This window comes from Vanellus vanellus (assembly GCF_965231255.1).
Source record: "Vanellus vanellus genome assembly, chromosome: 3".
Lineage (NCBI taxonomy): Eukaryota > Metazoa > Chordata > Aves > Charadriiformes > Charadriidae > Vanellus > Vanellus vanellus.
In genome coordinates, this window is record NC_138907.1 from 13,586,511 (window position 1) to 13,608,080 (window position 21,570).

A 21,570-nucleotide genomic window follows, 5' to 3' on the forward strand; every position below is an offset into this window, starting at 1 on the left:
TTTGGTTTGGAAGCAATGGCTGGTCGTTGAGTATTTTTGTCCCCAACCATTGGGAAAATGGCACAAGGTGGTTTTGAGGCTGAAGACAAGAGGAAGGCCCTGAGCCGCAAGGTTTGTTGGGCAATGAAAGCTGTTCCAGGGGATAGCGAATACAAGGTATAGCTTTGGTTGATGGCCCCTCTGGTGTGGAAGCAATGGCTGGTCGTTGAGTATTTTTGCCCTCGACCATTGGGAAAATGGCAGAAGGTGGTTTTGAGTCTGAAGTCAATACTCAGTGACCAGCCACGGCTTCCACACCAAAAGATGCCAGCTTGCAAAGCTGTGCCATGTCCTCGCTGTTCCTGTAACAGCTTTCATTGTTTCACAAACCTTGCGGCTCAGGGTCTTCCTCTTGACTTCAGCCTCAAAACCACCTTGTGCCATTTTCCCAATAGTTGGAGGCAAAAATACTCAACGAACAGCCATTGCTTCCACACCAAAGGGGCCAGTACGCAAAGCTGTGCATTGGACTCACTGTCAACCTCAACAGCTTGAATTGCCCCATAAACCTTGTGGCTCAGGGCCTTCCTCTTGACTTCAGCCTCAAAACTAACTTGTGCCATTTTGACAATGGTTTGGGGCAAAAATACTCAATGACTATCCACTGCTTCCACATGAGTGGGACTAGCAGGCAAAGCTGTGCCTTGTCCTCACTGTCACCTGCAACAGGTTTCGTTGCCCCACAAACCTTGGTGCATAGGGCCTTCTTCTTGACTTCAGCCTCAAAACAATCGTGGGCCATTTTTCCAAATGTCGGGGGCAAAAATACTGAACGACCAGCCACTCCTGCCACACCGAAGTGGCCAGTATGGAAAGCTGTGCATTGTACTCCGTATCCCCTGGATCATCTTTGATCGCCTCAAAAACCCTGGGGCTTAGTGCCTTTCTCTTGACCTAAGCCTCAAATCCACCTTTTGCCATTTTCCCAATGCTCGGGGACAAAAATACTCAATGACCAGCCACTGCTTCCACACCAAAGGGGCCAGCACGTAAAGCTGTGCTATGTCCTCACTGTCCACTGCAACAGCTTGGATTACCCCACAAACCTTGGGGCTCAGGACCTTCCTCTTGACTTCAGACTCAAAACCACCTTGTGTCATTTTCCCAATAGTCGGGGCACAAATACTCAACGACCAGCTATTGCTTCCACACCAAAGGGGCCAGCACGCAAAGCTGCGCTATGTCCTTGCTGTCCCTTGCAACAGCTTGGATTGCCCCACAAACATTGAGGCTCTGTCGTTGTTGGGACGGACACAACACTGAACATCAAGTTGCAGCAATCCAATTTCTTTATTTAACAAGCAGTGCTTTTTTATATTCTTTTACCCAGGTGCTTATCTATGCATATATTCTAGCATTCTACTTTTGCCTGATATGCGCTCACATCACATGCTGTTCATGCTCTGGTCAAAGCCAGGATGTTTGCCAACCCTTATCTTTTTACTTAGTTCTTCTCAGGACTCCCCAGTCTTTTCAAGGGTACACGGATATCTGCTCAAGGTTAATGTTAAACTTGCATTCTGATCCTTTGGACCAGCTGAGGTTTCCCACAATTCCCCCTTTTTGTATTTGTGCTACAAATGCTGACCCCATCACCCGCTGCAGGGCCCTTTGCAGTAGGGAGATGAGACATGGCACCATCATTAGCACAACTACAACTATCAACAATATTATTAATCCTGCTTTGACCATTGAAACCAGCCATCCTGAGAGTCCCCAGTTTTGCAAAAGGTGATCAAAAGATGAACCCATCCCCTTCCTTTAACTTTTTCATTCATTCCATTAACTCTTGTATGCGTGCATGAATAGATTGAGAATGGTCTGATGAGTTCATGCAGCACATCCCATCAAAATCTTGACAACCATGACCTTGAGCCAGCAACAAAAAATCTATTGCAGCTCGATTCTGCAGTGTGGCATGTCTGAGTCTGTATCTAGTAGTAAACTACTTAAAGCTGAAGATGTAGCATTAGATTGCATAGCCAGCCAACACCCAAGCTTGTTAAGCGTAGCGAGCGCTTTAGCTGACGCCACTCCAGGGCCTAAAAAGGATGCCACGATTATTTCTCCAGGGTTCCAAAACTGTACATTGTCATCGCAGCTATTTTTGAATGCATGAGCACTTCGTTTTGGGCACCTATAGTGGTACACAATCATAGATGTATTTGGTGTTAGTAAGGTTAATCTTCCTAAACTACAGGGTCCCCCTTCTATATGAGAGGGGATACCAGGCCATGCTCTATCTCCACAAATGAGAAAGATTCCTGCTGGCAAGCTAAGAGGATGATTAGTAGATTTAGAGATATTAGTTGATGTGTAGTTGCACCAAGCAGATTCATTTCTATAAACAATCAGACTAGAATTAATACATTGAATGTTTGACTGATATTTGCCACTATAATTAAAATACAAGCAGTAATCCATTTTAACAGAGCCCAGTAATTCTAGTTCTTGTGGTTCGAGGTTACTGTATTGCAGATAGGGTACCCAGGCATCCCAATTATCAACTACGTCACCCCCTTTTGTCAAGTGCTTCAGAGACTCCGGCACAGGCCAGGTGTCTAAGGGCTGTCCCACCAGACATGTTGAGAAAGGATTTTCTGGTGATGAGGTTGACAAAAAAAGTGTGTCCTGGCCCACTAAGTTTGCAAGGGTGACCCACACATTAGTCTTTGGTTGTGCGGGCATCCAAAATCCCGAGACAGGAGTAACTAGAGTCACGCATGCCAGGATCAAGTGCAAAGCCTTCATCCTGCGAGTTCACGTGAGGAGTCGTTGTCTGTACACTTTAGGTATGGACGAATATACCTGGACGGCACCCACTGTGGTCCGTGATCTGTGGAGACACAAGCATAACTTCTTCCCCACGTGATCAAGTCATGTGGACCCAACCATTGTCCTGTCCTGAGGTCTCGCATCAGCACTTTTGCTCCAGGACCCACCTGTTCCTGGGTCACAAGGGAACCAAAGTGCCGAAGAAGGGGTGGCATCGCAGCAGGAGTATCATCAGCAAGCTGCAAAAAGTTTAATAAATATACAGCTTTAGTTAATCGTGCTTCAGGGGTTTCCCCTATCATTCCCCCTTTTTGTTTTTGTAAAAGGCGTTTTAGAGTCCCGTGTGCACGCTCAACAGTACTCTGACCCATGGGTGAGTGGGGGATGCCTGTGACATGTGTCACGCCCCAGAGTTGCAAAAAACAAGCTACCTTTTGCGATACATAAACAGGACCATTATCAGTTTTGATCTGTTGTGGGACACCTAAAACAAAAAATGCATGCTGCCAATGGCGTAAGACATCTCAAGCTGATTCTCCAGTGTGAGCAGTGGCTACGAGGGCAGAAGAAAAGGTATCAATTGATACATGTGTATACTTCAAACGGACGAATTCAGTAATATGTGTGACATCAGTTTGCCAAAGCTGTAAAGCGCATAATCCTCGTGGATTAGTGCCATAATATACAGGTACATGTTCATCTTGACAATCGGGGCAGGCCGCAATAATATTGCGGGCCTCAGTATTACTAAGATTAAACTGACATTTTAAAGCACGATATCCCTGATGATAAAAACTATGCGATGCTATTGCTTGCTGTTTAACATTGGGCACAGGTCCCAGGGCCACTGCAGACACTAAAGCATCAGCTTGTGCATTGCCTTCTACAATAAATCCTGGTAACTGGGTATGACTTTTAATATGCGTCACATAATATTCCTGCTTTCGCCTCTGTATTTTTATCCGTAACAGTTTCAATACACCAAACAGTCATTCATTAGTTACATTACCTAAACCAGCTTTATCTAAACGTTGTACCAGACCAGCCACATAAGCTGAATCTGTCACAATGTTGACTGGGCCAGGGAAACTCTGAAACACCATGGTCATCGCTCATAGTTCTACGACTTGGAGCGAACCGTCTTGATGTTCGATCTTATGTCGCCATTGTGTTCCTTGTCTCCAGACAATGGCAGCTTTTCCAGTTTTTCCTGACCCGTCTGTGAACACCGTGGGGCCCTCCACTGGGTTTCTACGACTGAGATTTTTTTGTCCAAAGGTTATTTGTGTGCCTAATTTAATCAGTCGGTGTGAAGGTAAATGGTCAACGCTTTTGCTACAGACCATTGACAAAGTGCAGGCAAGTTTTTCATACCTTGTGGCAACACTTTCCACTGATACCTTTTGGTAGGCTCCATGTTATTCATAGACGGAACAGTAAATGCAAATTTTTCTTTGTCTTGTTCTGCCAGAGGGATGGTAAAAAAAAAAAAACAAACTTTCAAATCTATTACAACAATTTCCCACCCCATAGGTATCATAGTAGGCGAAGGTAATCCCGGTTGTAGTGCTCCCATTGTTGCCATGACATCATTAATCTTTCTCAAGTCATGCAACAATCTCCATTTCCCCGATTTCTTTTTGATAACAAATACTGGGGTATTCCAAGGGCTATGTGAGGCCTCTATGTGTCCTGCAACAAGTTGTTCCATTACCAGAGGCTCCAGGGCCATTAATTTCTCTTGGCCAAGGGGCCACTGATCAACCCACACAGGTTTTTCTGTTAGCCATTTTAGAGCTAAAGTGGGTTGAGAAACACCCTGCAATACAGTGGTCCCGACTAAAAATCCATAGTTATGCAAACTCCCCATTGGCCTAAGCAGTCCCTTCCCCATAGATTTAAAGGAGTTGAGGTCACATATGGCCGCACTGTAGCCCTTTGCCCTTCTGAGTTTACAATCACAATAGGGTTAGTGGACATATAACTATTGGCAACTCCTCCGAGTCCTGCCACTCCCAAGGCATTGGAGGTTAAGGGCCAAGCAACAGGCCACTCCCGTAAAGAGATGATCGTCACATCTGCTCCAGTGTCTAATAATCCAGTCAGTCAGATCTTCTTGGGGGTGGCATCATTAAGTTCAAGAACACAATGCATTTGTGGGCATTGATTAGATACTCTTTGCACCCAATAGACTTGTGGCTTTCCTGTAGAGCCAAAACCACCGTTACCACGTGTAACACAATTTTGAAATGGGATTAACTGAGCAAGTCGAGTTCCCTTCTCAATAGTCACAGGTGGTGTAGCTGTTGATACCATGGCACATATTTGTCCTGTGTAATCAGCATCAATCACTCCAACATGTACCCTGAGGCCTTGTAAGGTGGTACTAGATCTTCCTATCAGTAAGGCACTTAAACCTTTGCCAATTGGTCCCCAAGTGTCCAGGGGCACCTTGTGTACCTCTTTCATACTTATTGTCACTGCGTCGGCAGTGGATACATCCATCCTGGCTGCCCCTCTTGTCTCTCCTGATAGCCTGTCACAGAGGGTTGCTCTTGCACTACTCCCAGGAACGGATTGTTGAGGCGGGGTATTTGTGTCTGCGCACGCCCTTTCATGCTCTTCTTGCAGTTTCCCGATGGTATAGGTTGCCCATTAAAGTGATATTTTGAGTGACATTGCTTAGCAATATGTCCCATTCTTCCACATCGATGACACATCATGCTTGCAGCACCTCCTGTACTCTGCTTTTGAGGGCTAGTTCTCTGTGGCTTCTTTCTAGGGCACTCTGCTTTTACATGGCCCGACTGACCACACCCATAACATTTTAGGCTTTGCACATGCACTGCTGCCATTGCTGTTGCAAGTGCAGTCATTTTATATTCCACAGACCCAACTTTAGCACATGCGGTTATCATTGCCTCTAAGGTGGGATCACCTGGCAAAGCTTCAATTATTTTTTGGCAGTCCGCGTTCGCGTTATCTCGGGCTAGCTGTTTCAGTAGCATCTCACGGAGATGAGTGCCAAACACCTGTCGCTCAATGGCTGCCTGCAGTTTTTCAACAAACGGAAGAAATGCTTCACGAGTACCTTGCTTAATAGTGGTATATTTCTGTTTTGGCTCTGCCAACTCGGCAGTACGGATTAATGATTCAATTCCTACTTGCTTTACTTGTTCTAACACAAGGGGGGGGCATTGCGCTTGGTGCTGTGGATTATTAAATTGACCCGTCCCTGTTAATACTTCAGCGCCATTACCATAGCGAGGGTCCCCTTGCGGAAACTGTAAGTTAGCCACAGCTTGTGCCTCAGCTCTTTGTTGCCAAATGCTTCTAAAAACTGTTAACTGCACCGGCTGAAAAATAATCTGAGCGAGGTGTTGAATATCATAAGGAGTCATCGCTTCTAAGGACAGCAATCTTATGAGTTGCATTACTGCAGGAGAGTTAGGGCCGTACTGAGCAACAGCTTTCTGCAAATCCTGAACCACTTTCCAGGAATAGGGCATATGTTCATGGGGCTGCCCTGATGCAGAGTCATTATATACTACAGGAAAAGCAGCAGGCTCGGCAATTTCAGTACTAGGAGACTCGGCATGAGAAAGTGAAACAGGTATTTTCTATGACAAGTCCCATTCACCCAATTCCACTGCTTTTTGCTTCACCTCCCTCCAAAATCGGACAGGGTTTTGGGGTTTAACTGTCACTTGAACTGGTGGTAAGTCCCAAGTTCGGGGATACTTTGAACAACAGAGAGGAGCCCCTTGTTCTATTTGCGATTTTACATCAGTTGGAGAAGGACAAGGGGGAGGTGGGGCAGAAGGGACAGAAGCTGGAGGAGAATTGCCCAAGTCAATCAAATTGCTTTCCTCCTCATCGTCCGATTCAGGGGGCAAAGGTGGATAAGGGAACGGTGGATTAGGAGGTTCACAAGGGATGAGCACCTCCTCCGGAGGGGTCTTTTGGACCTCTTCACTGCTTTTGATTTGGTCTCTAGGCAATACAAATCCCAATCGCTTAGCACCTTCACTTGCAACTTGGTCGTGAGGTAATACATATTTATATTGTTTATCTTTCGTGTTCATTGGGAACAGTCCTTTATTTTCCCAAGCAGCAATCTCCTGCTCCTTTAAATCATCAACACGAGGTCTAGAGACAAACGGCGCAGGGGCTGCAGACAGCTGTTCACTCCCTCCTGCTAAATCTCTCTGCTCCTTAAAATACTTTAATGTCTCTAATATAAGTCGCCATGTAGTTAACAACTCAACAGCCGTTTTTGAGCCGCGCGTAGCTTCCTCAAATAAAGTCTGCCCTAGCTTTGTCCATTGCGTTATACTAAATGCTGTAACCGATGTTACTTTTACTCCCCGTTCTTTTCCCCGCAATAGCATTTTTCGCAAAGTCACTTCAGGGAGGATTACACCTTGCCGTTTCAACAACAGCGTCCATGTGGAGGATATAGTCTGCTCCTCCTTAGTTAACTTCCCTCCGATGTCCCCAGTGGCTCACCTACTACAGGTGTCTTCTTAAATATGATCCGGATCCATTAACAGCTCTGCCCGCTGTTCTCAGCTTCACTGGGCTCCATCCCCACGACTATTTCCAGTCGTCTTCTTCCTTAAAATCACGTCAGGGTCACCAGTTGTCGTTGTTGGGACGGACACGACACTGAACATCAAGTTGCAGCAATCCAATTTCTTTATTTAACAAGCAGTGCTTTTTTATATTCTTTTACCCAGGTGCTTATCTATGCATATATTCTAGCATTCTACTTTTGCCCGATACGCGCTCACATCACATGCTGTTCATGCTCTGGTCAAAGCCAGGATGTTTGCCAACCCTTATCTTTTTACTTAGTTCTTCTCAGGACTCCCCAGTCTCTTCAAGGGTACACGGATATCTGCTCAAGGTCAATGTTAAACTTGCATTCTGATCCTTTGGACCAGCCGAGGTTTCCCACAAGGCTCAGTGGCTTCCTCTTGACTTCAGCCTCAAAATCAACTTCTGCCATTTTCCCAATGATCGGGGGCAAAAATACTAAAACAACCAGCCAGTGTTTGCACACAAAAAAGGCCAGCACGCACAGCCGTGCCTTCTTCTCGCTGTCCCCTGCAACAGCTTTCATTGCCCCACAAACCTTGGGGCTCAGTGCCTTCCTCTTGACTTCAGGTTCAAAACCACCTTGTGCCATTTGCCCCATGGTTGGGGGCAAAAGTACTTAATGACTAGACACTGCTTCCACACCAAAGGGGCCAGCACACAAAGCCGTGCCTCGTCCTCTCTGTCCCCTGGAACAGCTTTCATTGCTCCACAAACCTTGGGGCTCAGTGCATTCTGTTGAGTTCAGGTTCAAAACCGCCTTCTGCCATTTTCCCAGTGGTCGGGGACAAACATACTCAAAGACCAGCCATTGCTTCCACACCAAAGGGGCCAGCACGCAAACCTGTGCTATGTCCTCACTGTCCACTGCAACAGCTTGAATTGCCCCACAAACATTGAGGCTCAGGGCCTTCCTCTTGACTTCAGGTTCAAAACTAATTTGTGCCAGTTTCCCAATGGTCGGGGCCAAAAATACTAAATGACCAGCCATTGCGTCCACACCGAAGGGGCCAGCACGCAAAGCTGTGCCTTGTCCTTACTGTTTCCTGCAACAGCTTTCATTGCCCCACAAACCTTGGGGCTGTCCCGATCCAGTGTCGGGAGGTTTCGTTATCATTCCAAGGCGAGATTAATACACTGAATTCGGTCAAGTGTCATGTAACCTTTTACTTAGTTTTCTTAACAAAAACTGAGAAAGAATGGTTAAAAGGGAAGGGAAGGCAAAGGGGAAAGGAAAGGGGGGTAAGGAATGAAACAAAGAAAGAGGGAGAGAGTTCGCTACTGCCACCCTGAGTCCAACGGTTTTCGGCTGAGTCTGGGGTCCAGAGATGCACGCAGCAGGGAGGCGAGGAGAACAAAGAGCCCTGAGAAGTCCGTCAAAAGCCTTATATATGGCTTGCTATGGACCAGAAGTGCTGGTCCCATACAAGCCTCTTCCTGCTCTTTTTGCGCCGTTAGTCCTTGCGCAGGCGCACAGAGTCATCCACTTCCAAGACTGTGATGAAGATGATCCTTCCAGAAGACGGCGGCACGGTGGCAATGTCGAGACAAAATCTCATCTGGTATTGGTTCTCTACACCACCCCGTGGCTCGACATTGCAGCTTGGTGGCAGAGAGAGAGAGAGAAAATGAGGGAGAAAGGAAAGAGAACACAGAGAGGCATGGGAGAGTTGGGGATAAGGATGGAGAAAAAGAAATGAAAACAAAACAAAACAAAACTGGGGAACAACAGGGATTTAACAACAGAAAAAATTGCTCAATGCACACTTATTCTTGAATAGTTTTGACAACATTTAACTTTACAGAACAGACATTGGAATTGAGTCAATGAGATAGGTAACCGTTACATCAAGTACAATGCGATTGACAAGTATGATATGAGTATCAACATGCAATTTTCTTTACTCACAATAAATTTATAAATTTGGAATGGACTTAAACAATAGAAACCGAGGTGGGTTGCGGCTGATTGATGGCACGGATATATTTTGTGCCATCGGGTGAGGAAGTAGGAACAAATTGCATATTTGATACAACATTTCTAATTAGCTGAACAAAGCAAGGAATTATACAGGGTAAGGACACATAGCAGATACAATATTAACTGTTTGACCCATGGTGCCCCTGGTAGCCAGGACCATAAATCGCCATTCCAGCCATTCCAGGTCTGGACAGGGACGTGGGCTATTTTTTGAATATCTTTGGTTAATTGGAGAACTACTTCACCCACATCGTCTATTTCCAAGCAACAGTTGGAGATATTCAATTTTCCACACACCCCTCCCTCCTCAGCCAACAAATAATCTAGAACCATGCGGTGCTGAAGGATTGCTGTGCGCATTTGTTGAGATTGTCGAGTTAACAAATGCATTGCGTCAGCGGTTTTGTTGGTAATGATTTCTAGAGCCACTTGTAGCCTGATTATTTGATTTAGGTTATAAATTGGTTCTCTCGCCCCTGCAACGGGCCTATTAGGATTCCAAGTTGCTGGTCCATAATGTTGAATTATTCATTCGGGGGGCCACTCATTATTCCCCCATTTTTGCATCCCACCCAAATTTACCTCTATGGATCGCGTCTTACGGGCAATGCTTCTGTCCCCGAGATTGTCAGCGCGCAGAGGTTGTGACCTAAAAGACCCTGGAGAACAGATGGAATACAATGTACAGAGGTATCAGGAAGAGTAAAATCTACTGCTGTTGCCACGTCCACGCTGGCACTTCCCCTTGTGGCGGCGGAGACGTGGTCCAGACACCCTGATTTGCTGTCATTGCGCGGGGTGTCGACTTCGCGCTCTGACTGGAGTTTCCCAAAGGAGTCCCATTTTTCTTAAAATGTGAAAAACAATCTACACTATGATGACCAAATTTATCACAACGACTACACCTGGCTGGATGAGTAGGAGGAGGTTTCTGACTTACACTAGGTCCCCTAGGCTGTACTGGTCTACCTTGCCGACATTGTCGCTGCAGGTGCCCCATCTTACTACAATTATAACAGCGTACATTAGAGGAGGATCCTTTGGCTCCTCTCATGATTAAGCAGCGGCTTAACAGCAGCGGCAAATGCATTGGCAAGATACCCAGCATTCTCTTCAGCGGTTCCTACTTTTGCACATGCATCCATCGTGTCTTGCAATACTGCTGATTTCAGTAAAACCTGCAAAATAAGCTTACAAATTGAGTTAGCATTTTCTACTGCAAGTGACATCAACACTGACTCCTTTGCTCCAGGAGCTAAATCCATATTCCTTTTAATAGCTGCAGTAAGCCTATCAATAAATTGCATATACAATTCATTCGGTTCTTCCTTAATTGAAACATAAGATGGAATAGGTTTTCCAGCTTCAGGAACTGCTTTAAAAGCTGCCAAAGCAAGCTCCTGAGATTGCTGCAAAACTTCAACAGCCATGCGTATTTGTGCATTTTCTGAGCTAACAGACCCAAAGGTAACACCAGATAATGGGATAGTTTACCCCACGATTTGCGTTGTTATCTGCGGCATGATCCGCCAAAGTTTCAAAGGCACTTTTAAAATGTAACGCTTGGGACGGAGTAAGCAGAATATTAGCCAAACGATATTAATCATTAGGCACCCAAAACCATACTAGAAAACATTGCACTAAGCATTTGCTGTGTATAATTAGATGTCAACCCATATTGCGCAATAGCACTTTTTATTTCCTTTAAAGTTTTCCAGTTGAAAGACTGCCATGCCCTTTCCCCTTGAGCATTAACTACTACTGGAAAAGCATGAGGCAAATCAAGAGGCAAAATAACCCCATCTAGCATAGCTTCTTTTATAACTCCTTTCCAACATTGGGCAGCTGTATCATCTGTCGATGGTTTTCCCTGTGGTGGAAGAGGTAAGTCATCAGGCAATGGAACATTGCAGGGGTTAACATTCTTTTGTTGTGGCATCGACAATCGTTCTAAGCGTCGCTTCAGATGGATTAATTGTCTATCTACGTCCTCCTTTGAAACCGGAGTACACCACTTTTCTTCCCACAAGTCTATAGAGGAGGGCGGCGGGGGATTTACCGGCGGAGTATCGTCAGTAAAACCCTCCAATGGAGGTGCCGATGGTTCTGGCAGAGGATCAGGCAGCTGCATAGGTGGCTCTTTTCCTTGTACAGGCGAAGCCTGAGGCAGTGGCGTTGGCGCAGGCACAGGCGCGGGGGGGGTCACTCACCCTGCACAGCGGAGACGGCTGGAGCACAGCAGGGGTGGAGGGAGGGGCGGGGTGGGGGTGTTATCAAACATGCAGACCTTACGGCGCACTACTTTTTGTGCATCTCTCCCCCTGTCCTGGTCTTGCCCAGTATCCGAAAAAGCTGCACATGCTTGTAAAGTCACATTTTTCTCTGCTTGCATACTTGCTACTGTATCTTTAAGCAATTTCCATAATGTTGCTAGAGGTAATAAATCCTTTTTCCCAGATGAGATATCTTTCCATAATTCTTGCCCAAGGCTATCCCATTTTGCTGTCTGGAAAATGTCCTGGGCATCCTTTACTATGCCCGTTTCTTTTGCCCAAAAAAGCAATTTCTTTAAGATAACGGGGTCATACTTAAGTCCTCTCGTAGAGAGGAAATGTAGCAAAAGCTTTAAGATAGCTTGCTCCTTATACCTTACATTATTTCCCATTATAACGTATGACCCAACATGCTTTCAGCTGCTCATCTTCTCTCGTGGCCATGATTTACAAAAACTTCTCGTCTCTCAGCCGGTTTTCTTTTTCTTTTTCTTTTTCTTTTTCTTTTCTTTTTCTTTTTCTTTTTCTTTTTCTTTTTCTTTTTCTTTTTCTTTTTCTTTTTCTCTTTCTTTTTCTTTCTCTCTTTCTCTTTCTCTTTCTCTTTTTCTTTCTTTTTCTTTTTCTTTTTCTTTTTCTTTTTCTTTTTCTTTTTCTTTTTCTTTTTCTTTTTCTTTTTCTTTTTCTTTTTCTTTTTCTTTTTCTTTTTCTTTTCTTTCTCTCTTTCTCTCTCTTTCTCTTTTTCTTTCTTTTTCTTTTCTTTTTCTTTTTTCCTTTCCCTTTTTCTTTTTCTTTGTCTTTGTCTTTGTCTTTGTCTTTGTCTTTCCCTTTCCCTTTCCCTTTTCCTTTTCCTTTTCCTTTCCTTTTCCTTTTCCTTTTCCTTTTCCTTTTCCTTTTTCTTTTTATTTCTCTTTCTCTTTCTCTTTCTCTTTCTCTTTCCCTTTCCCTTTCCCTTTCCCTTTCCCTTTCTCTTTTTCTTTTTCTTTTTCTTTTTCTTTTTCTTTTTCTTTTTCTTTTTCTTTTTCTTTTTCTTTTTCTTTTTCTTTTTCTTTTTCTTTTTCTTTTTCTTTTTCTTTCCCTTTCCCTTTCCCTTTCCCTTTCCCTTTCCCTTTCCCTTTCCCTTTCCCTTTTCCTTTTCCTTTCCCTTTTCCTTTTTCTTTTCCTTTTCCTTTTCCTTTTCCTTTTCCTTTTCCTTTTCCTTTTCCTTTTCCTTTTCCTTTTCCTTTTCCTTTTCCTTTTCCTTTTCCTTTTCCTTTTCCTTTTCCTTTTCCTTTTCCTTTTCCTTTTCCTTTTCCTTTTCCTTTTCCTTTTCCTTTTCCTTTTCCTTTTTCTTTTTCTTTCTTTCTCTTTCCCTTTTTCTTTCTCTTTTTCTTTCTCTTTCTCTTTTTCTTTTTCTCCTTCTTTATCAGCCAGTTTCCTCTTCTTCTTCTTCTTCTTCTTCTTCTTCTTCTTCTTCTTCTTAAATCACAAACTGTCAATTTCAGTAAGAAATTGCCAGTGGCCCCACATTGGGCGCCAATTGTGGTGGGTTTCAGACGCAGACCAATATGATCATGCTGAAGCCGTTTTATTACAATACTTGAGGTATTATATACTTTTAGTACAATGTGTGTTAGTATCGTATCTTGTGCTCACTGGCCTTTAACCTTATACACACAAAGTATTATTGGTTAAATACAGCTGTAGCAATACACATTCAGCATCTCTTTAGGGGTCGCAGCAGTTTCAGTATCAGCGTGTGAATTCCTCCTGTGAATTCCTCCTTCATGTTGACCTTCAGACTGTACCAGCTTGTCTTTTATCTCTTCTGTTGCACAAACTTCACAAGCTCATTATTTCAACGTGTCCATTGTTTTCCAAAAAGCTTCCCACAACCAGCACACACAGTGCCTTCCTATTCACTTCAGCCTGAAAACCACCTTGTGCCATTTTCCCAATGCTCGGGGCCAAAAATACTCTACAACCAGCCACTCCTTCCAAATCACAGGGGCCAGCAGGCAAAGGCATGCCTTGTCCTCTCTGTCCCCTGCAGCAGCTTTCATTGCCCCACAAACCTTAGGTCTCAGTGCCTTCCTCTAGACTTCAGGTTCAAAACCAGTTTGTGCCATTTGCCCAATGGTCGAGGGCAAAAATACTCAACGACAACACACTGCTTCCACACGAAATGGGAAAGCATGCAAAGCTGTAACTTGTCCTCGCTGGCCCCTCCAACATCTTTGATTGCTCCACAAAACTTGAAGATCAGTGCTTTCCTCTTGACTTCAGCCTCAAAACCACCGTGGGCCAATTTCCCAATGGATGGAGGCAGAAATACTCAAAGACCAGCCACTGCTTCCACACTTAAGGGACCACCACGCAAAGGAGTGCTTTGTCCTCACTGTCCCCTGCAACAGATTTCATTGCCCCACAGACCTTGGGGCTCAGGGCCTTCCTCTTGACTTCAGCCTCAAAACCACCTTCTGCCTTTTGCCCAATGGTCAGGGGCAAAAATACTAAACGACCAGCCACTGCTGCCACACCAAAGGGGCTAGCACGCAAAGCTGTGCCTTGTCTTCGCTGTCCCCTGCAACAGATCTCATTGCCCTTCAAACCTTGAGACTCAGTGCCTTCATTTTGACTTCAGCCTCAAAACCACCTTCTGCCATTTTCCCAATGGTCGGTGGCAAAAATACTAAACGATCAGCTATTGCTTCCACACCAAAGGTGCCAGCACGCAAAGCTGTGCCTTGTCCTCTCTGTCCCTGTAAACAGTTTTCATTTCCCAAAACCCTTGGGGCTCAGGGCCTTCTTCTTGACTTCAAGTTCAAAAGAGGCTTGGGCCATTTTCCCAATGGTCGAGGGCAAAAATACTCAACAACCAGCCAGTGCTGCCACACCAAAGGGGCCAGCAACCAAAGCTGTGCCTTGTCCTCGCTGTCCCCTGCAACAGCTTTCATTGCCCCACAAACCCTGTGGCTCAGGTTCCTCCTCTTGACATCAGTTTCAAAACCACCTTGGGCCATTTTCCCAATGTTCGGCGGCAAAAATACTCAACGACCAGCCATTGCTTCCACACCAAAGGGGCCAGCACGCTAAGCTGGGCCTTCTCCTCGCTGTCCCCGACAACAGCTTTCATTGCCCTACTAGCCCTGGGTCTCAGGGCCTTCCTCTTGTCTTCAGCCTCAAAGCCACCTTGTGCCATTTTCCCAATGGTTGGGGGCAAACATACTTAATGACCAGCCATTGCTTCCACACCAAAGGGCCAGAAAGCAAAGCTATGCCATTTCCTCACTGTCCCCTGGAACAGCTTTCATTGCCCCACAAACCTTGGGGCTCAGAGCCTTTCTCTTGAATTCAGTCTCAAAACCTCCTGGTAGCAGTTTCCCAAAGGTCAGGGGCAATAATACTAAACAACCAACCACTTCTTCCACACCAAAGTGGCCAGCACACAAAGCTATGCCTTCTCCTCGCTGTCCCCTGGAACAGCTTTCATTGACACACAAACCTTGGGTCTCAGAGCCTTCCTCTTGTCTTCAGCCTCAAAACCACCTTCTGCCATTTTCCCAAATGTAGGGGGCAAAAATACTCAACGACCAGCCATTGCTTCCACAGCAAAGGGCCATCACACAAAGATGTGCCTTGTCCTCGCTGTCCCCTGGAACAGCTTTCATTGCCCCACAAACCTTGGGGCTTAGGGCCTTCCTCTTGACTTCAGTTTCAAAACCACCTTAGGCCATTTTCCCAAAGGTCCGTGGCAAAAATACTCAACGACCAGCCACTGCTTTCACACCAAAGTGCCAGCAACCAAAGCTAGGCCTTCTAATCGCTGTTCCCTGGAACAGCTTTCATTGGCCCACAATCTTTGTGGCTCAGTACCTTCATCTTGACTTCAGCCTCAATACTACAATGTGGCATTTTCCAAAAGATCGAGGGCAAAAATACTAAACGACCAGCCACTAGTTCCATATCAAAGGGGTGACAAAACAAAGCTGTACCTTGTCCTTGCTGTCCCCTGAAACAGCTTTCATTGCCGCACAAACCTTGGGGCTCAGGGCATTCCCCTTGACTTCAGCCTCAAAACCACCTTGTGCCATTTTCCCAATGGTCAGGGGCAAAAATACTCAACGACCAGCCAATGCTTGAACCGTAATGGGGCCACCACGCAAAGCTGTGCCTTGTCCTCGCTGTTCCCTGGAACAGTTTTCATTGCCTCACAAGCCTTGCAGCTCAGGGCCTTCCTCTTGACTTCAGCCTCAAAACCACCTTCTGCCATTTTCCCAATGGTCAACGGCAAAAATACACAACCACCGGCCATTGCTTCCACACCAAAGCAACCAGCGCTCAAAGCTCTGCCTTGTCCTCGCTGTCCCGTGCAAAAGCTTTCATTTCCCCACAAACCTTGGGGCTCAGGGCCTTCCTCTTGACTTCAGCCTCAAAACCACCTTGTGTCGTTTCCCAATGGTCAGGGGCAAACATGCTAAACGACCAGCAATTGCTTCCACACCAAAGGGGCAAGCATGCAACGCTATGCCTTGTCCTTGCTGTACCCTGGAACAGCTTTCATTGCCCCAAAAACCTTGGGTCTTAGGGCCTTCCTCTTTTCTTCAGCCTCAAAACCACCTTCTGCCATTTTCCCAATGGTCGACGGCAAAAATACACAACCACCCGCTATTGCTTCCACACCAAAGACAAGCGCTCAATGCTCTGCCATTTCCTCACTGTCCCCTGCAACAGCTTTCATTGCCCCACAAACCTTGGGGTTCAGGGCCTTGCTCTTGACTTCAGCCTCAAAACCACCTTGTGCCGTTTCCCAATGGTCGGGGGCAAAAATACTCAATGACCAGCCATTGCTTCCATACCAAAGGGGCCAGCATGCAAAGCTCAACCTTGTCCTCGCTGTCCCCTGCAACAGATTTCATTGCCGTAAAACCTTTGAGTCTCAGGGCGTTCCTCTTGACTTCAGCTTCAAAACCACATTCGGCCATTTTCCCAATGGTCAGCGGCAAAAATACTCAATGAGCAGCCATTGCTTCCACACCAAAGGGACCAGCACGCAACGCTATGCCTTGTCCTCGCTGTCCCCTGAAACAGTTTTCATTGCCCCACAAACCTTGGGGCTCAGGGCCTTCCTCTTGACTTCTGCCTCAAAACCAACATGGGCCATTTTCCCAAATGTAGGGGGCAAAAATACTCAACGACCAGCCATTGCTTCCACAGCAAAGAGCCAGAACGCAAAGCTGTGCCTTGTCCTCGCTGTCCCCTGGAACAGCTTTCATTGCCCCACAAACCTTGGGGCTTAGGGCCTTCCTCTTGACTTCAGTTTCAAAACCACCTTAGGCCATTTTCCCAATGGTCGGGGGAAAAAATACTCAACAACCAGCCATTGCTTCCACACCAAAGGGTCCAGCACGCAAAGCTTTGCCTTCTCCTCGCTGTCCCCTGCAACAGCTTTCATTGCCCCACAAACCTTAAGGCTCAGGGCCTTCCTCTTGACGTCTGCCTCAAAAACACCTTCTGCCATTTTCGCAATGGTCGACGGGAAAAATACACAACCACCAGCCATTGCTTCCACACCGAAGTAACTAGTGCATAAAACCCTGCCGTTTCCTCGCTGTCCCCTTCAACAGATTTCATTGCCCCACAAACTTGGGGCTCAGTGCCTTCCTTGTGCCTTCATTGTCAAAAAAAATATGGGCCATTTTCCCAAATGTAGGGAGCAAAAATACTCAACAACCAGCCATTGCTTCCACACCAAAGGGCCAGAACGCAATGCTCTGCCGTTTCCTCGCTGTCCCCTGCAACAGCTTTCATTGCCCCACAAACCTTAAGGCTCAGGGCCTTAAGGGCCAGAACGCAATGCTCTGCCGTTTCCTCGCTGTCCCCTGCAACAGCTTTCATTGCCCCACAAACCTTAAGGCTCAGGGCCTTCCTCTTGACTTCAGCCTCAAAACCACTTTCTGCCATTTTGCCAATGGTCGACGGCAAAAATACACAACCAGCAGGCATTGCTTCCACACCAAAGCAACCAGCATGCAAAACTGTGCCTTGTCCTCGTTGTCCCCTGCAACAGCTATCATTGCCCCACAAACCTTGGGGCTCAGGGCCTTCCTCATTCCTTCAGCCTCAAAACCACCTTTTGCCATTTTCGCAATTATCGGGCCAAAAATACTCAACGAGCAGTCACTCGTTTTAAAGCAAAGTTGCTAGCACACAAACCCGTGCCTTGTCTTCGCTGTCTCCTGGAAAAACTTTGATTGGCCCACAAACCTTGAGGCTCAGGGCCTTCCTCTCGACTTAAGCCTCAAATCCACCTGGTGCCATTATCCGAATGCTCAGGGGTAAAAATACTCCACGACCAGCCGTTGCTTCCACATGAAAGGGGCCAGCACACAAAGCTGTGCATTGTCCTCGCTGTCCCCTGCAACAGCTTTCATTGCCCCACAAACCTTGGGGCTCAGGGCCTTCCTTTTGACTTCACCCTCAAAACCACCTTGTGCCATTTTCCCAAACATCTAGGGCAAAAATACTCAGCAAGTAGGCATTGCTTGCACACCAAATTGGCCAGCATGCCAAGCTGTGCTTTGTCCTTGCTGACCCATGTAACAGCTTGGATTGCCCCACAAACATTGGGGCTAAGGGCTTTCCTCTTGACTTCAGCATCAAAACCACTATGGGCAATTTTCCCAATGGTCGGGGGCCAAATTCTCAACAACCAGCCATTTCTGCCATACTAAAGAGGCCAGCATGCAAATCTGTGCCTTGTCCTCGCTGTCCCCTGCAACAGCTTTCATTGCCCCACAAACCTTGGGGCTCAGGGCATTCCTCTTGACTTCAGTTTCAAAACCACCTTAGGCCATTTTCCCAATGGTCGGGGGAAAAAATACTCAACAACCAGCCATTGCTTCCACACCAAAGGGGCCAGCACGCAAAGCTGTGCCTTGTCCTCGCTGTCCCCTGCAAGAGGTTTCATTGCCCCACAAACCTTAAGGCTCAGGGCCTTCCTCTTCACTTCTGCCTCAAAACCGACATGGGCCTTTTTCCCAAATGTAGGGGGCAAACATACTCAGCGACCAGCCATTGCTTCCACACCAAAGGAACCAGCGCGAATACTGTGCCTTGTCCTCGCTGTCCCCTGCAACAGCTTTCATTGCCCCATAAACCTTGGGGCCTGGGGCCTTCCTCTTGACTTCAGCCTCAAAACCATCTTCTGCCATTTTGACAATGGTAGACAGCAAAAATACTCAATGACCAGCCATTGCTTCCATACCAAAGGGGCCAGCATGCAAAGCTCTGCCTTGTCCTCGATGTCCCCTGGAACAGCTTTGATTGCCGTAAAAACTTTGGGGCTCAGGGCCTTCCTCTTGACTTCAGCCTTAAAACAACCTTCTGTGATTTTCCCAATGGTCAGGGGCAAAAATACTCAACGACCTGCCATTGCTTCCACACCAACGGGCCAGCATGCAAAGCTCTGCCTTGTCCTCGCTATCACCTGGAAGAGCTTACATTGCCCCATAAACCTTGGGGCTCAGGGCCTTCCTCATGCCTTCAAGCCTCAAAACCTACATGGGCCATTTTCCCAAATGTAGGGGGAAAAATACTCAACGACCAGCCATTGCTTCCACACCAAATGGCCAGCACGCAAACCTCTGTCTTTTCCTCGCTGTCCCCTGCAACAGCTTCCATTGCCCTACAAACCTTGGGCTCAGGGCCTTCCTCTTGACTTCAGCCTCAAAACCACCTGGTGCCATTTTCACGGCAGTGACTGGTACCAAGTATGTACTTAAAACCCAAAATATCATACAGTCGAGGTCTGCAGTGGTTGGAAAATCTTCTGGTCAAAATACATTCAGTGGAAGTGTGAAAGGAACGCATGTGTATTTCCTGTGTAAGTAGACATAAGAGTATGTTACTTTCAATTTAGAAGTGTATTTATGGCAAACATTCAGACCAAGTTCTGTGTTTACATGAAAAGTAGTTGTTTATGTTCATAATGATTTTTTCTAGCTAAAAGTTAGTTTGCTTTCTCCGAAAAAAAAATCAGGAGACATGCAGAAGCAGCACCAACTATTCATCCTGTTGAAATGTCTTGTAGTGCATCGTTAATAGAACCAGCATGTTTCAACTGTGAGATACAGGCAGCTGAAAAAATGAGAAGAGATGATGTTACTTCCAGACATTTGGTGGGTGCTTAATTTTGAAGTTAAATTTAATATTTGTAAACATATGTTGGCAATGAAGTAAAGGTGTTGTGTTTTCTAAAAACAACTGGGGGTTGGTTTTCTTTTTTAATTAAATCTTAAGGTTAATTCAGGGTAGTTTTGATATAACGTAGTGTTATCTTTTAATCTGAGAGTGGTGAGTTTCGTTGGCTAGGTACATTAATACCAACTGCAGTGCTGTTTTCTCGATGTCAAATTCTAAGGTGAGTGACTAGGTAATGAATTATTTAATTTTGTAATTTTTAGGTATGAAGCCTTACTTATTTTCTCCTAATAATTTCTTAAATCTTGTTTATCTCAAGCATAGTGCAAGAAATTGCCTTCAGAACTTTGCAGAGAAAATGATGGGTTAGTGCAAGCAAAAGTAATAATTATAGAGAGTTCTAAAACATTGGAATTTTGGTATCAAAACCAAAACTATGCTCCTGCTGTCATATTTAAGGCGATTGAGAAAATCTGCTGTAGGGTAGGAAGTGAAAAGAATCTTAATTCTTCTAAGTGGCAGCAGCCGCCAGATGGCAGTGAGGTCACATACTCGTTGTAACCAGTGCCAATCGAGCTGTTGTCTCTGGTTTTGTTTGATTGCAACCTGATTTTTAACTAGTCATAACAAACTTTAGTCTCATTATATACAATATAGGCAATGGATTCAACTATGTAGTAGAGAAGGCACAAGTGGGAGTGGGAAATTAGATTAATCTAGTTCTTCTTTTGTAAAATGAGGACTAATTTCTTAAGATGCAGTTGTTTGCTGAGCCTGATTTTGGGAGCCTCGATAAGAGAGTCATCTTTGTCTCCAAGCTGACTTACTAAATATGCTGCTGTCAGGATGATTTGATGCTAATGCTGACTTTGTCCTTTCTTAATCAAGTTGCTGCTCAGATGTAATTGTTTCTGGTTTTGGTTAACGTTTTGTAAGACTTGCATTGAAAGGAACAAAACCAAATAGGAAACCACCAGCTCTGCCAAACACATCCTTGTAAACTAAGTATAAATTCACTGGAGGGGAACCTAGATAATAAATGGTAGAGAGCAGAGACCTTTGAATGGTTCTGTAGCGTATCAAAAGTAGTTCAGCCTTCAGGTATGCTTCCAGGTAACGTCATGGTTGTTGGGACAAGTTCCTGTCTTGGTTATGTATCTCATTCTTTTTCTAAAGCACGCATCTCTTATTTTAAGTGTGCATATGTTCAAAAATTTAAAATACAGTGTTTGTCAGAAGTGAAATCGTTGCCTGATGGTATCTAGAGACAAAGCTGTTTTATGATTTAGAGTCCTGAGCTGAAGCACTTAAGATGTATTGGGGTGGGATTAAGCTCCAGGTGTATATAATGAATTCCCATATATCTCCCATACATAGATAAGTATATAGGTCTCGTATACCTTGGTACTTAAAGGATTAAAACTGATTCTTGTATAGGAATGTATGTTCTTCTGTTCTTCTACGTCTACTGTATCTTCACATGTATAAGCCTCATTCATTTTTCAGGAGCAGTACTTTTAATTGAAAGTTAATTTAAGCTAAAGTCCTTGGACTATTCACAAACTGAAGTTCTGAGAGAGGAGCCTGTCTGTGTTGTGAGCGAACTGAAGCTGAGGATAGGAGCTCTAGGATAAGTTTTTCTTTAACTGGTGTGTCTGTGTGTTCTTGAGTCTTTTATTCAGCATCTGTATTTTGCAGCTAACTTCAGTTTGGAAAGTGGAGTAG

At 45.4% G+C, this 21,570-nt stretch overlaps 1 protein-coding gene across 1 annotated transcript in view; it reads left to right on the forward strand.

Moving 5' to 3' along the window:
- Positions 1 to 20,050: 20,050 nt before the first annotated feature.
- Positions 20,051 to 21,570, forward strand: part of LOC309669527 (aprataxin and PNK-like factor) — a gene marked incomplete at both ends in the record, with an annotated part of 30,950 nt that continues 29,430 nt past the window's right edge. Inside the window, 1 exon segment of the mRNA XM_082480229.1 lies at positions 20,051 to 20,065. Within this exon segment, the coding sequence (XP_082336355.1) occupies positions 20,051 to 20,065 (15 nt within the window).